Source organism: Narcine bancroftii, chromosome 4 (assembly GCF_036971445.1).
Source record: "Narcine bancroftii isolate sNarBan1 chromosome 4, sNarBan1.hap1, whole genome shotgun sequence".
NCBI lineage: Eukaryota > Metazoa > Chordata > Chondrichthyes > Torpediniformes > Narcinidae > Narcine > Narcine bancroftii.
This window is the reverse complement of record NC_091472.1, coordinates 300,582,002-300,598,638: the sequence shown is the minus strand read 5'-3', so window position 1 is coordinate 300,598,638 and position 16,637 is coordinate 300,582,002. Positions and strand designations below refer to the sequence as shown.

The following is a 16,637-nucleotide window of genomic DNA, read 5'->3' as shown; positions in this document are numbered from 1 at the left end:
TTTAACATAATGTAATGTCATCCATTCATTTTTTGTAGGGATTTACATTCAGGACACTAAATAGAAATAAAAATCTCAAAAAACACTTACTTTATTTCAAGTGTCACTTTTAAACCTAAAGATTACAACATCAGATTTTTCTTAAATAATATAAAAGTGGTATGAAGTTAAATTTAGATACTAGATATGACAAAGTTATTAACATACCTTTCCCTAACCTCCTTTTGAGACAAAGGTCCTAATGCTGCAAAAAGTCTGGCAAAACTCACAGGATCAGTGTGAGTATTCATAAGTTCAATAAGTCTCCACTTAGCAGCTAGCCGAAAGTCACAATTGTTGAAATGAAGTGACTGGTACACTCCAAGGATAATGCTTATATTATCAGCATCTAAATTTTTTATGTTGTGAAGAAAAATCTCATTGCACTTTTCCAACAATGGACGGTAACTGAACTTGACATTGCGTAGAAACTGTACAAGTCGGCGTGAATTGTTAAACTGAGAAGGATCCCTGGCATCCAATAGAAATTCTATCTTTTCTATTAGACAATTCCGAAAGTGCTTGGATGTCAAAGCAGAAATGCTCAACATTAATGACGATAGTATCCTATTCAACAGAAAAAATATAATTAGCTTTGACATAATTAATGTTTCCAAAGTCATTCATTGTAATGTACAGTATTTTATCTCCCATCATACAGGAAAACCTGCAGACATTTTTACTGTACCAGAATATATAATGAATGATGAAATAAATTTAACAGGGGTTTCTCCAGAAAACTATGAATACATACTTTAATTCTGCACAAGAATTACTTTCAAAACTGATGTTAGAAATTCAAGTTGTTTTGTATTTCGTCATTATCTATTTTTATTGCTTAAAAGGAATATTTTCAAAAGTAGGTACATGCGATCTGGCTTTGGAGCAACACCACATCATTCACAAAATACTATATGAAAGAGTACTAAGAACATGAGAATATAAAAATTAGCATTACAGTAAACCTTTGTAAAATTCAGTAAGTGTTTCAACTTTACTTTCCTATCTGATTCCCATGAGCCTCAATTCGTAACCCTCAGGGATGATATGCATGTACTCTGACAATAAATCAGAAATTTCTCATCACAAACTTTAATGGACATCCTTTTATCCTGTCAATCCTCTACCCACAATATTGCATTTTGCAATGAGATAAAATCTGAGATACTACATGGAAACAAGCCCTTACAGCCACTGCATTGACTACCTACTGTTAATTTTATATTAATCTCAGTTTTTACCCTCTACATATTTTCATGTCACTCCCAAATTCTACCACTATCCAGCCACGACTTGTACTGGCCACCTGCACGTCTTTGGGTGATATAAGAAAATTAGAGCAACAAGAGGAAGCTCAAGCTGCCACAGAGGGAATGTGCAAACTCCACCCACATAGCACCTGAGGTCATAATGGAAGCTGTCTCTGGCATTGTGAGGCAGGAGCTCTACCAGTTGATCTACCTGTCCAGAGGTGCCCTCACACCACCAAGAATATAGACTAAATGTATCCAAACTTCGGTGAAAAAAAACCTTTGGCAGCACTGTTGGTGTTGGTCAGCGCAATGCTGTTACAGCGCCAGCGCCAGCGATTTGAATCCCATGCTATCTGTAAGGAGTTTGTACATTCTCCCCATGTCTGTGTGAGTTTTCTCTGAGGGCTCTGGTTTCCCTTCCCACCCTCCAAAACATACCAGGGGTGTAGGTTAATTGGGTGTAATTGAGCGGCACTGGCTCGTGAGTCGAAAGGGTCTGTTACTGTGCTGTATGTCTAAATTTAAAAGAAATTAATCTTATCAATCTAAAGTATATCTAAACTTTTTCCAAGGAAGAATTCAAAACTGCCAACAGAATTCAACAGATATGGGGACATGAAAGCCTTGTACAGTAGTTATAGCATGACATCTTTCCCTCTGTACATCTTTCTTACTACAGGTATTCTCTGTCTGACAACCTATGCGACTTACAACCATTCGTATATATGACTGAATTTTTTTTAAAAAATTAAAAATATACCATGTTATCATCGAATTTTTGGACCATTTTTCGGGCCCAAATAAAGGGTTAACTTTTTCACAGGTCAAACTTTTGCCTCTGTAAGTACAGCTACAGTACCTACTTCTTTCAAGGCTTTGGGAGCTGGGATCAGGTGGTAAATCTGAGTTTGGGATGCTGGGGCAAGGAAACGGCAGTGGGACAGGATGCATGGTTGGGAGTTAGTATGCACAGGCAACTGGTGCAAGGATCCGTGATTGGCAGCTCAGAGGGGTGGGCAGCCGGGGTGAGGCTAGCCGCCATTCTGTATTTGACAAATGATAAAACCGTGCATGTCTGACTTGTGTCCATTTTGAGATACAACTGGTCAGTCAGTACAGAACTTACCCCTTGGTAAGTTGAGGACTACCTGTAAAATAAAGGTCAATATTCTATTTGCCTTCCGATTTATTGGTTATCTTTCATTATTACTTCCACGTACACATCCAGTCTTCTCTGAACACCAGCACTAATACGTTTTTATGAAGTAAAATTCTACTCTTATGCTCCTTCCAAAGTGAATAACTTCACATTTTCCACAGAAACACTATATGCTTCCTTTCTATTGTGACAGAATATAGATACTGGAGATAAATTGGGGGAAGGGTTTAAAACAGATCTTATTTAAAATACTGGAGCTCTGCTCATGCTAGACATGCTGGGGCCAACAGTCTTTACAAAAGCTTTGGAGAGTGCCCAAGAGACTTCACTAATGGATTGCTGTTTAGAAAAAGGCAACAGATGAAAGAGCTTGTCGGAGCCGCAGATTATCTGGAGGGGAATTTGCTGTTCTAGGAGGGTCATGTGGTTTTCCAAGCAGAGGGAGTCAAACGGGCTTTCTCTGAGAGAGAGAGAAAGAGAGAGAGTGAGAGAGATCAGTTCTACAGTGATAGTCAGCAGCTGTAGCTAGGACAGAACAAGCTGGCAAACTTGTGGAAAACCACATTTGGAAGACGGGTTGTGAGTTCTTAGTTCAGCCTGGTCAAAATCCTTGTGGTTCATGCAAGAGAGGACTGGCTGTCTAAAGTTCTGTGGTGACCTGAAAGAAAAAGGTTATAATTTTCCCCTTGATGGGGCAGGTTTCTTCGGCAAGTCACTGAAGTGGCTGATTAAAAAAGGAATCAGTTGTGGGTGTCCAGTGAACAACAAATCTCTCTCTGAAAACTGACAAGAACCTTCCTGAGCGGTAATCATTTACCTTTCAAGCACCAAAGCCTGGTGAACTTTATAAATGTTAAATTCTGTGCACAGTATAAGTATTTCCTGCAATCAGTGAACTTGGAGGAATGAAAAGTGAGATTGGACTGTCAATCAAAGAACTTTTCTGAACTTACACACACATTACATACACGTGCGCTTAGAATTAGAAGGGGCTAAGTTAGGTTAGTTAAGTTGATAGTGATGAGTTAAAGTTTGATTCGGTTTTCATATTTAAAAATAATTGAAAGCAACTTTTGTCTAAGTAACCATTTGTCTTGGTGAATGTCTATTGCTGCTGGGTTTTGGGGGCCTCTGGGCTCGTACACCAATTAATTTTATCTATATCTATTAATTTTATTCATTAGCAACTAAACAATAATTGCTTCCATGATGTTAATGTTTTTGGTTGATTTCAGGAACTTTATTTTAAATTACAAAATGCTGGGACCATACAAATGAATAAATGGTACAGGTATACTTGCTAATTAACACTTACCTTGTATCATGTACAGATTCCAATTTACTGCAAACAATGTCAGCGATTTTCCCCATTAGAGGACTATGATGCAAATGTTGATTCGTCAGACATACGGCAAACTTGGATAACACAGCCATACTAAATCTGTGGCAAGAAAAATCTATTTTCAAAAAAACATTATGAAACAGTGGAGTAGATAATGTCCCTGTAAATCCATTGCTAAGGGCTGATATTTGACCTCAACTTAATTTTCCTGCTTGATCCCCAACCATATACATTCCCTGCTTTCAAAAAAACTCCCTCTCAAACTTGGATGTAGCAAACAACAGCTCCTCAGGGTATAAATTCCAAAGATTATAAATCTTCTGAGAGAAGAAATTTCTTCATCTCAGTGTCAAGTTGACACCAGCTTCTTGTGAGGTTTTATCTCCTTGTTCTGTCTCCAACAGCAGAGGATCTATCCTCTCCACATTTGCCCATCACATTTTTTCCACATGACCTTTTCTTCTAAACTTCAATGCATATGCAACCATTTTGCATCATCCCAGAATGGTCAATGTGTAATCACAGCAAAGCACAGAACATAGAACAATACAGCACAGTACAGGGCCTTAAAAAAAACCCTCCCTACCCCATAATCCTCTATTTTTCTTTCATCCATGTGTCTTGTCTAAGTCTCTTAAATGCCCCTCATGTTTCTGCCTTTACCACCATCCCCGGCAAGGCATTCCAGGCGTCCACAACTCTAAAAAAAAAGATCCCAATGTCTCCCTAAACTTCCCTCTTCATTTGTACACGTCCTCTGGTGTTTGCTGATCCTGCCCTGGGAAACAGATGCTGGCTGTCCACTTTATACCTCTCATAATTTTGTAGACCTCTATCAGTGTTCTGCCTATGTTACTCCTGAAAAGGGGGAACACAGAATAAGTGGCTTTGAAATAACTAAGCCTGAATTCAATCTCCCTATTAATGAATCCCAGCATCCCATAGGCTTTTTTTAACTTTCCTATTAATCTGTGTGGCAACCTTGAGGAATTGATTTGGACCCCAAGGTTCCTCTGTTCATCGACATTCAAGCAACTGAACATTAACCCTGTACTCAGCCTACTGGTTAGTCCTTACAAAATGTATCACGTTGAGATCCATCTGCCACTTTTCTGTCCAACTCTGCATCCTCTCTATATTACCTGTGACAAATGTGCTATGATTAATTTTTAATCTAATGTTAAAACTATATTTCATATATGTATTAACATCTCCGTAAAAGTTAGTTTTGGGTGGACAAGAATCACTTACATTCTAGACACACACGGTTCTTTGCAGCTCATAGCTGGCTTCAGCATCAACAAACACATTTGCATTTTAACACAATTGACCACTGAAGCCAGTTTGAAAGCTGAAGAGTCTGCTGTTGCACTGTAAGGAGAAGATATGAAAGATTTTTATGATGGTTCTTGAGATGTGTGGAACAATGGATTGTTTGCTTGAGTAGACAAGAAGCCATTTTGTTAGTAAATTTCAGACAGCCCGGAAATGAGAAAGAAATATCAAAGTTAATTACTTTGATTCTGTAAGAGAACAGAGATGCTTTTAGCACACAAGTGTCAAGACACATAATGAACTTCAAAGATAGAAATTATGTCACATACCATTGGACATGAGAGATCTGCAAGAATTATCGAAATGAGACAAAAGTCAGTTTTAAGGTAATTTGCTGTCCTGTTCAGACAGGATTGAAAGCAGCAATATTTCCTGCAGAGGGAAAAAAAGCTGCCTATGTTACTCCTGAAAAAGGGGAACACAGAATAAGTGGCTTTGAAATGACTAAGCCCACTTCTGACTGTTTCCTTAAGATTAAGAGGGCAGTTTCATCATTTGGAACACAGATTCCAAAGTCTTCATTCAAGAGAAGAAAACACTCATGTGAAGAAAATCTCTCTGAAAGACAAATCATCAAAAGAATTTTAAGTTAGAGGTCTGAAGATATAATGTTTGAAAGCACTTCATAGTTATTTCTGAACTGAAAATTGAAGAACTTCAAGAAAGATTAAAATGATGTTGAAGTTTTAAGATTGACTTTTCAAAGTTTGGGACTTACACACACATATTTACATTTGTGCCAGAGGGGGTTTAAGTTAGAGATAAGTAAGATATAACATGGTATTATTGGTTTAATAAAAACTTATTTTGAATTTACCATAACCTGTGTGCACCTAGAGGACTGATCTCTCTACTTAAGGAAGGATGCAGTAGCCATGGATGGAGTATACTGAAAGTTCAGTGTTACTGAATTAATTCACAATATTCATAATATATCTGTATTATTAAGGAAACCCATGGGATAATGGTGATAGCTCCCAGTTCTTAAGTTTTTATGTAGATGGGACACCACATGTTGGTGATTTCAAATGGAACTGGTGACTCCAGCATGGATTTACCCCCATCATCTTCAGAGTTCTCTTCAGTGATAACTCTTGATATCTCTCAATTTTGGAGAGATATCAATTTTCTGTTGCCAGTCAGAAATTGGCCACAAAATAGTAAAAGTAACAATAATATTAAATACATATTTTGTAAATAAATAATATTAAATAAACTTTTATACTGTTTGGGTAATTGTAATAATTTTGGAAAAAAGGATAAACTTTCAGTGAGAAATATTTAATTTAGCCTTTCGTTACAAAAATAAAAGTGCATTACATTAACTGTAGATTGAATCTTTGTTCAACCAATTCCAACTCAGCCCAAATTGAAAAGCATGATTCAGATTATTTATTTATTTTATAGCATGAAGGCTCATTTTACATAAGGTGCCTTATATTGTATCTATTATCTCAAGAGAAACATTGTTTTGAAAATGAAGAAGCTAATCAGCTACTGGAAATGGAGAATGTAAACCTGGTTGTGTGGTGTCAGAACAATCAGGCTCTCAAATTCAACAAGACTAAGCAGTTGATTGTGGATTTTAGGAATGGGGAACAGAGGGCCTGCCTTCATTGATGGGGCAATGGTGCAGAGCGTTAGGTGCTTGAAGTTTCTGGATAGCCACGTATTGGAGGAACTTGCCTGATACATTGAATTAACTATGAAAAAGGCACACAGACCCTCCTACTTTCTAGGGAGTTTTAGGAGATTCAGTATGTCTTCAAAAACTCATTCAGTAAAAGGTATACTGACTGGCCACATCATAGGCTGGTTTGGAAACTTAAATGACCAGGAAACCAAAGGGCCTTAAAAAGTGTGGATATAGTCACGCCCTTCACAGGCACCAACCTCTCAACCACTGAAGACATCAAGAAAGCTGAAAAATCAGTTAACAAAACAAAAGATCCCCATCACCCTGACCATGTTCTCTTCTTTCTGCTGCATTCAGACAGAAGGTACAGAATCCTAGTCTGATACTTCCACGTTCAAGATTAGTCTTTCCAAAACCATTAGCCTCTTGAACCTCCCCACACTACTATAACATGACTTCCAGTCTGCCAAAAGTCCGTTTGCGCTTTTGTTTCAGACCATTTTTTTTGTTGCATGACAACCAACTGAAAATATTTATGATTATCTTTTAACTCTTCCTTTCTATTGTTTTCTCTTCTTACACGTTGGTTTGCGCTGTGTGCTTTATGTACCCGGAAAGCTGCGGCAAATAAGTTTCAATGCATTTGCAAATAGACAATAAACAAACTGCAAAATACTTGAAATTACTGGTCACACTTACTAAAAGTTGAAGCTTAAGTATTATTATAACAAGTTAATAATTATTTTAATAAGTTATCATTTTTATATAATGCAGATTGAAACAAATAATGCACTGATCAGAAATATTTTAATCTGTAAATGCTACACTGCTTTCAACCAGAAATTTTATGACCAAATAATTCACTGCAATTAAAACATTAAATAGAAAAATAAATTGCCTCTAAAATTATAATCAATAGAATAAAATGTTCTATATTTACCTTTCAATCCTTTCCCATGCTTCCATCACAAGTTGTTGCACAAGTGAATCGTGTGGTTCAATACTCAACCTGCAATAAATGCACAAGTATATTTTACGTGAGAAAATTATGTGAGAAAATTGGGGCGGCACGGTAGCAGTTACCACAACACCTTTATAGCATCAATGATTGGGACTGGACCAGGGTTTGAATCCTGGTGAGGAATTTGTGGGTTTTTTCTGGGGCCTCCAGTTTTCTCCAACCCTTCAAAATTGTACCAGGATGTAGGTGAATGGGGTGTAAATTAGGCAGCCTTGATTCATAGGGCCAAATTGGCTTGTTATAGTGCTGTATATCTTAAAAAAAACTTTATCCTTGCAGCCATATTAATTTAACATGATCATAGTTAAACATGCTTCTTTGGGCTCTAAATTTACATCTTAGTCGTACTTTGGAATATTAACCATATAACAGTTTATGGCATGGAAACAGGCCATCTCGACCCTACAAGTCCACGCCGGTTCACTCAAACAACTCCGCTAGCTCCCCCCACCTATTCTCCGCCCATAACCCTCTAACCCCCCTCTTATCCATGTATATATCCAACCTCCTCTTAAATGAAAGAATTGACTCTGCCTCAACTATTTCCTCTGGAAGATTATTCCATTCAGCCACCACTCTCTGAGTGAAGAAGCATCCTGTTTCTCCTAAAAATTTTCCCCCTTACCCTCAACTTGTGTCCTCTTGTTTCAACCTCCCCTGCTCTCAAGGGGAAGAGTCTACTTGCATCTAGTCTACCTATTCCCTCCATAATTTTAAACACCTCTATCAAATCCCCTCTCAACCATCTATGTTCCAATGAATAATGTCCTAACCTCTTCAATCTTTCTCTGTACTCTAGGTATTTTAAGCCAGGCAACATCCTTGTAAATCTTCTCTGCACCCTCTCCATCTTATCTATATCCTTCCTATAATTTGGAGTCCAGAACTGAACACAATACTCCAAACCTGGCCTCACCAATGCCTTAAACAGTCACAGCATCACTTCCCAGCTCCTATACTCTAGGCTATGATTTATGAAGGCTAGCATACCAAATGCCTTCTTAACTACCCTGTCAACATGGGAATCCACCTTTAAGGAATGCTGCACCATAATTCCAAGATCTCTTTGTTCTTGTGCATTCCCCAATGTCCTCTCCTTTACTACATTTGTCCTATTTTGATTATTTTTACAGAAGACACACTTCTCTACATTAAATTCCATCTGCCATCTTTCAGCCCAACTCTCCAAACTCTCTATAACATCATAACAAACCAAATCCCTGTGTAATCCCTGAAAACCTTCCTCACTATCCACCACTCCCCCTATTTTCATATTGTCTGTGTATTTACTTACCCAGTTAACCACCCCATCATCCAAATCATTAATAAATTATGAACAACAGGGGACCTAGCACCAATCCTTGAGGTACTCCGCTCGTCACAGGCTTCCATCCTGACAGACAGTTGTCCACCATGACCCTCTGCTCTCTCCCCTCCAGCCACCTCTGAACCCATCTTACTATTTCTCTAATAATCCCTAGTGACTGAACCTTCGTAACCTTTCATGTGGAACTTTATCAAAAGCTTTGCTAAAATCCAGATAGACTACATCAACTGCCCTACCTTCATCCACCTTTCTTGTCACTTCTTCGAAAAACTCAACAAGGTTCGTCAAACATGACTTCCCCTTCACCAACCCACGCTGGGTGCTCCTGATCAATCCCTGCTTATCTAGATATTTATACACACCATCTCTAAGAGTACCCTCCATAACTTTCCCTACCACCGAAGTCAAGCTTACAGTCCTATAATTATTTGGGTGACACCTCGTGCCTTTTTTAAAGAACGGAACTACATTAGTAACCCTCCAATCCCGCGGCACCACACCCTCCTCCAGTGATCTTTGAAAAAGATCACTGACAGTGCCTCCGCTATTTGCTCCCTGACCTCCCTTAATGTCCTGGGGAAAATCCCATCAGGACCAGACTTATCCACTTTTACTGACCCTTGAAGCACCAAAACCCTCTCTTTACTAATCTCTATTTATTCCATAACTAAGCCATTTGCCTCTCTTATCTCACATAGTCTAATGTCCTTTTCCTTCGTGAACACAGATGAGAAAAAAATCATTTAATATCTCTCCCATCTGATACGGTTCCTCGCACAGTTCACCGCTCTCATTTTCCAGGGGTCCTATTCTATCCTTATCCCTCATTTTAGTATTCACATATCTGTAAAAACCCTTAGGATTTACTTTTACCTTATCGGCTATTGACACCTCATACCTTCTTTTTGCCTAATTTCCTTCTTCAAGTTTTTTCTGCAATCTATGTAATAATCATACATCTTATCCATTTTTTGCTTCTTAAATTTTGTAAATGCCCCTCTCATCCTGAACCAACTTCCTTATTTTTCCAGAAAACCACGGTTCCCTTAGGTTTTTGGCCTTGTTTTTAGATCTGACTGGCACGTAAAGATCATGTACTCTCAATATCTCTTCTTTAAATACCCTCCAAATCTCCTCTTCATCCTTTCCAGAAAAAAGATCAACCCATATAATTTTCTGTAAATCCCTTCTCATTTCTTCAAATCTAGCCTTCCTCCACTCGGACCTGACCTATTCCTTTCCATATTTAAGTTGAAGCTAATGGACCCACGATCGCTGGATCCAAAATTCTCACCAAAGCACACTTCCGTCACCTGCCCTATTCCGTTCCCTAACAATAGATCTAACACTGCCTCCCCTCTAGTAGGCACTTCAACATACTGCTGTAAAAAGCAATCCTGAACACATTGTACAAAGATTAAGCCATCCTGCCCTCTCACTGATTTTGTTTCCCAATCAATGTTAGGAAAATTGAAATCCCCAACTATCACAACCCTATTTCTACTACACATCTCAGCTATTTCCCTGCACATTTACTCTTCCAGTTCCCTATCCTCTTTTGGCGGCCTATAATATACCCCTATATTTGTAGCCTCACCTTTTTTATTTTTTAGTTCAACCCACAGAGCCTCGCATGATGAGTCCTCCAGTCTATCTTCCCTCAGCACTGCTGTAATATCTTCCCTGACAAGCAACGACACACCTCCCCCCCGTACCCCGCCAATTCTGTCACGTCTAAAGCAGCGAAATCCTGGAATATTTAGCTGCCAGTCACGACCTTCCTTTAACCATGTCTCACAAATTGCTATAACATCATAACACCACGTGTCAATCCACACCATTAGTTCATCCACCTTGTTTACCACACTCCTTGCATTGAAATAAATGCATCTCAGAGATCTTCCACATTTAACTTTCAGCCTCTCACCCTCTCTCCAATTGTTACTATGGCCACTATTTATTACCTGCTGCTGTTCCACTTCCAGATTGTGTGAAAAAGCTTTTTTTCTTTGCCTAAAGACTGTTTTTGCTATCCTCCCTGACATGAACCCTTGTCCCAAACCTTACTAGTTTAAAGACCTAGCAAACTCCCCTGACTGGTATCTCTGGGATTTAGATGTAACCCATTATTACAGTAGAGGTCCCATCTCATCCAGAAATGGTCTCAGTGGTCCAAGAACTTAAAACCCTGTCTTTTTACTCCACCCCTTCAGCCACACATTCAGTCTCCACCTGACAGATATTGGACAGATGTGTCATTGGCTATGGAAGAAGTTAACAATATAAATGTTGCAACCTTTTAAATTTTTTTAAAAATTGTAACAAATAAAGTTAGATATACAGCATGGTTACAGGCCCTTTCATCCCACGAGACAATGCTGCCCAAATACACCCAATTGACCATCATCCCCTGTACATTTTTGAAAGGTGGGAGGAAACCGGAGCACCCAGAGGAAAGCCACACAGACAAGGGAAGAACATACAAACTCCTTACGGACATTGCGGGATTCGACCACTGGTCCCGCTTGCTGCGCTGTTACAGCACTGCACTAACCGCTACACTAACCATGCCTCCCTGTGAGGCTACTTGCAAGGTTTTGGTTAGCGTTCCATGCTGATCTTGCTTACTGACACCTCCATCACTACTGATTAGGTCCAACATAAGCTTAAGAATCAGCATGTCAGGTATGAGATTCCAGCACCCATGATGCTGCTTTATTTTTTTTTTAATTCCAAGAAGACCAAGTTCACTCAACCTATCCTCATAAAGCATGCTCTCCAATTCAAACTTCCTTGTAAATCTCCGACATAGCCTCTTGAGAACATCCACACCTTTCCTCTAATGAGGTGACCAGAACTGAACATAAGATTCCAAGTGGAGTCTAACTAAGGTCTTACGCTGCTGAAACATTACTTCACGTCTCTTGAACTCAATCCCATAATTAATGAAGGAAACATACCATACGACTTCTTAACAACGCCAACCTGTGCAGTAACTGTGACGGTCCTAGTCATCAATAATGCTCAGCGACCTCCTGTTACACTGTATTCTTCCTTCAAATTTGACCAACTGAAATGAACCCCTTCACACTTTTCTAGGTTAAATCCCATTTGTCAATTCTCAGTTCAGCTCTGCATCCCTTTGTAACCTCTGGCAACCCTCCAGGCTATCCACACCATCACCAACTTTTGTGTCATCCACAAATCTTACCAACCCATCCTTCCACTTCCTCATCCAGGTAATTTATAAAAATCACAAAGAATAAGGGTCCCAGAACTGATCTCTGCAGAATACCACTGGTCACCAACCAACATGGACCATCTATAACTACCCTGTCTTCTCTTATCTTGCCAATTCTATATCTAATCTCCATCTTGTGGACTGGAGATGATCTCTAATTTGTTTACTTGTAAATATTTTGGAACACAGTCCAAGATATTATGGTGTCAGTGACCTCAAAAAAAAATTGTCCACAAATATTCAGCAGATTCTGTGGAACTGATTTCCTCCTTTTTTACCAGGCTTTTAGTCTGGAATTATCAATGAGGATATCTACAATCCAAAATCGAGGGCATAACTAAGAATACCTTCCAAAGAGTTAAAGAAGTTTGACGAAAAGAAGCCAGCATTCTATCCATTATCATATAAAAAGGAAGCCACAAATCAGGAACACAAATAGGAGTGGGTCATTTAGCATTTAACCCCTGCTCTCTTATTTATGAGTACATGGCATATCTTTGACTTCAATCACCATTTTCTACAGATATCACCACTATCCATGATTTCCTTAATATCCAGAAATCTATCGATATGAAATAGACACAGTGACCATATTTCCAAAGCCATCCAGCGCAGAGAATTCCACAAAGTTCATCACCCTTGGACTGGAGAATTTCTCCTCATCTCAGACGCAAGTACCTTATCCCTACTCCAAAATTCTTCAGTCAGTAGAATAGTTTTTCTTCATCAAGAATACTAAAGCCAAGATTCTGGACACTCCAACAAGATTGCTCAATCTATTTTTTTTTCTTTTGCTTGGCTTCGCGGACGAAGATTTATGGAGGGGGTAAAAAGTCCACGTCAGCTGCAGGCTCGTTTGTGGCTGACAAGTCCGATGCGGGACAGGCAGACACGATTGCAGTGGTTGCAGGGGAAAATTGGTGGGTTGGGGTTGGGTGTTGGGTTTTTCCTCCTTTGCCTTTTGTCAGTGAGGTAGGCTCTGCGGTCTTCTTCAAAGGAGGTTGCTGCCCGCCAAACTGTGAGGCGCCAAGATGCACGGTTTGAGGCGATATCAGCCCACTGGCGGTGGTCAATGTGGCAGGCACCAAGAGATTTCTTTAGGCAGTCCTTGTACCTTTTCTTTGGTGCACCTCTGTCACGGTGGCCAGTGGAGAGCTCGCCATAAAACACGATCTTGGGAAGGCGATGGTCCTCCATTCTGGAGACGTGACCCATCCAGCGCAGCTGGATCTTCAGCAGCGTGGACTCGATGCTGTCGACCTCTGCCATCTCGAGTACTTCGACGTTAGGGATGTAAGCGCTCCAATGGATGTTGAGGATGGAGCGGAGACAACGCTGGTGGAAGCGTTCTATTCTCGGCGACACTAGGTATTATTCTATTTAGTAGAATCCTAGCGAAGATTTTGCCTGCAATGGAGAGCAACGTGATTCCCCTGTAGTTTGAGCAGTCTGATTTCTCGCCTTTGTTTTTGTACAGGGTATACTCCACAGAATAAAGTCACAGTCTACTCAATCTCACATAGAATCAGTAGAGTGAATGTTTGCTGCACGTTAAGTGCATCTTAGGCAAGGAGATAAAAAAATGTTCACAGTGTTCTCGATGTGGTCTTACCAAAACCCTAAATAATTGAAATAGGCACTTTCAGGTGACCAAATTCCCCGCTTGTAAAGTCGCATATTACGGCAATATGCGGCAGTCGGGAGGCCACTCGAATGCGCAGGAGGCCCCTGCGAGGCAAACTTTGTAACCCTCCTCCGAGAGGGATAATTGCCGCAGCACAGTGGTCCCCCCAGCCATCTGAATGCAGCCGCCTGAAAGCAGCTGCTAAGGGGATGACAGTCAGCTGGCGGCGCCTGACAGCTCCCCTCCCAGCTGTCCTTTCCCCCAGCGTGGAACATCAGGGCAGGGGCAGCTGGCGTGGGCTGTCAGTGCAGAGATGTCCCAACACTGATCGCACTGCCCCGCTCTCTCCCAACAGACCGATACCAATCCCCACTGTGGGGCGACTGGCGCGGGCATTAGTGGTTGGAAAGGCTGGCACGGGCTGTACAGGTTCGGGCAGCTGGCACGGGCTGTAGAGGATGGAACAGTCGGCACCGGCTGCAGCTGTTGGGGTAGCATTCGTGGGTTGTGCTGCAGCCCGCACTGGCCGCCCCAACCCGCGCCGGCCACCCCAACCGCTGCAGCCCGCGCCAGCCGCCCCAACCGCTGCAGCCCATGCCGGCCTCGCCAACAGCTGCAGCCCGCGCCGGCCACCCGATACTCTACAGCCCGCTCCATCCGCACCAACCCCTACAGCCCGCACCGGCCATTCCAACCACTAATGCCCACGCCGCCCGCCCCAACCCCTAAAGCCCGCCCCACAATGTGGGGACTGATATCAGGCTGTTGGGAGAGAGCGGGGCAGCAGGATCGGTGTGGAGACGTCCCAGCGCTGATATCCCACGCCAGCTGTCCCAACTCTGACAGCCAGCCATCCCAAATATGACAGCCCACAGGGACAGGAGCTGGAGTGCGCTCAGAGGCGTATCCCGTGCATTTGTCCCTTCAGGTGGCCAATGCTGCGCTTTTAGCACTGCCACCTGAACGACAATTCAAAGGGCCGATTCCTCTACTTCAGGTTCATTCTTAGCGGAGAATGCACCTGAAGAAGCCTAATGAGAACTACTCATTGCACTCCTTCCAGAATTTCACCTCTCAATGCCTATAGTTACCTCAGTGAATTGTATAACAGATCCACCAGTATTTCATCATCCATCTGGTCAATTTTATTTTCAGCTAGTACACAAAGAACCATGAACTGTGAATGATTTCTGATGCAATCAATACTCCTCAGCATCTGTGGTTTTTCCTTTTGAAATTTCCAGAGTAATTCTATTGCACGGCTCACATGCAGCACTTCAAGCTTGGCTTTGTTCTTCCCTATATGTTCAAATATTTGGTCCTCATTTGAGCAGGTGCCAAGTTCAGAGAGTAAAACATCACTCCCCTTAACCCGCGATTGGTAGAATCTCAACGAGAGGTAGTAAATGTGTTTCAACCTAAGCATTTTTAATGGAAGCATTATTTTTCCAATCTTAAAAGCACTTCTTTTTTTAAATGTCAAAACTAATTGTCAGAAGGTTTATTTGGTGCAATGAAACTTGATTTTCCCATAGTCCGGTAAAAGACATCTCTCAAGGACCACATAGGATGCGTATCATCTGTAAAAAGAAAAATAATTAAATGTCAATAACATTATAGAGCATTTCTTAATCACATTGACAAGTGATACATTAAATATTAGAAGTTTACATTGTCAATAAGTTACAACTATTTTAGTGCTAGGCTTAGATTTATAATGATTAGAAATATCATCAGTTCATTTAATCTTTTAAAGACATTTAACCAAAAATATTCAATCATTGAGAACCCTAAAAATGGACTACCAAATTGGCTTCTTATTTTTTAATTTATTCTACAAATGTTGTAGTCTTTATAATAGTCATATAAATATGGATTATAGTTGTTAATAAAATGCAAGTATTTTTTCCTAATTTCAATAATGTGGGTATCAAGAAGAATAAAAAGCTACAAAAAACTTCCAGAATATCAGCCAGCATTTGCCTTCAGAATCTATTATCCATTAGAACTGCAAATTAATTTTTTGAACATTTTATTTATAATTTACCAGTGTCAAATAGCTATCAACATTATCAGTATCAATGTTTACATGTTCAGCATTGACAACAATTTACAATTGTCCATTTTATACAGTTTCTGCAGAGACCCTGGCCACCTTTCCTTTCCACAGAAATGTTCTTACCCATGAAAGCAAATTTTAAAAGAATTCCCTGGGTAACGCCATGGGCAGTGTCTGAAGGAGGTACTGAAGCCTCGGCAACACATTCATTTTAATACAATTGACCCTGCCAACCAAGGCTATTGGCAGGGACATCCACCTATTTAAGTCCTCCTCGATTCTTTCAAGCAAGGGGGTATAATTCAACTTGTATAAATTATTGAAGTTGTTATCTATTCTAACTCCTAGATATTTTATCCCATTTTGTGGCCACTTTAGATAGCTGTTATGCTGACATTGTCCCCCTTAGTGAGTGGCATAATTTCACTCTTATTCCAATTCAACTTGTAGCCAGAGATCTCCCCATAGTCCTCCAGTGTAGAGTACAGCCTGGACAATGAGTTTACCAGGTCCATCAGATACATCAGTAAGTCACCTGCAAATACATTGATTTTATGTTCTTCCTGGCCTGCTCTAGCGAATGGTTTCAGCTAATGACTCC

The 16,637-nt window shown here is 40.4% G+C and overlaps 1 protein-coding gene across 5 annotated transcripts in view; it reads right to left on the bottom strand.

Moving 5' to 3' along the window:
- fastkd1 (FAST kinase domains 1) overlaps positions 1-16,637 on the bottom strand; it is a 61,683-nt gene that overhangs the window by 39,831 nt on the left and 5,215 nt on the right. For all 5 annotated transcript variants that reach the window (XM_069935695.1, XM_069935694.1, XM_069935699.1 and 2 more), the window contains 4 exons: positions 15,069-15,557; positions 7,705-7,773; positions 3,767-3,892; positions 208-606 (listed from right to left, as the gene is read on the bottom strand). In XM_069935695.1, coding sequence (XP_069791796.1) covers positions 208-606; positions 3,767-3,892; positions 7,705-7,773; positions 15,069-15,418 — 944 coding nt within the window. In that variant the 5' untranslated portion in view covers positions 15,419-15,557. The remainder of the gene's footprint in view (positions 1-207; positions 607-3,766; positions 3,893-7,704; positions 7,774-15,068; positions 15,558-16,637) is intronic.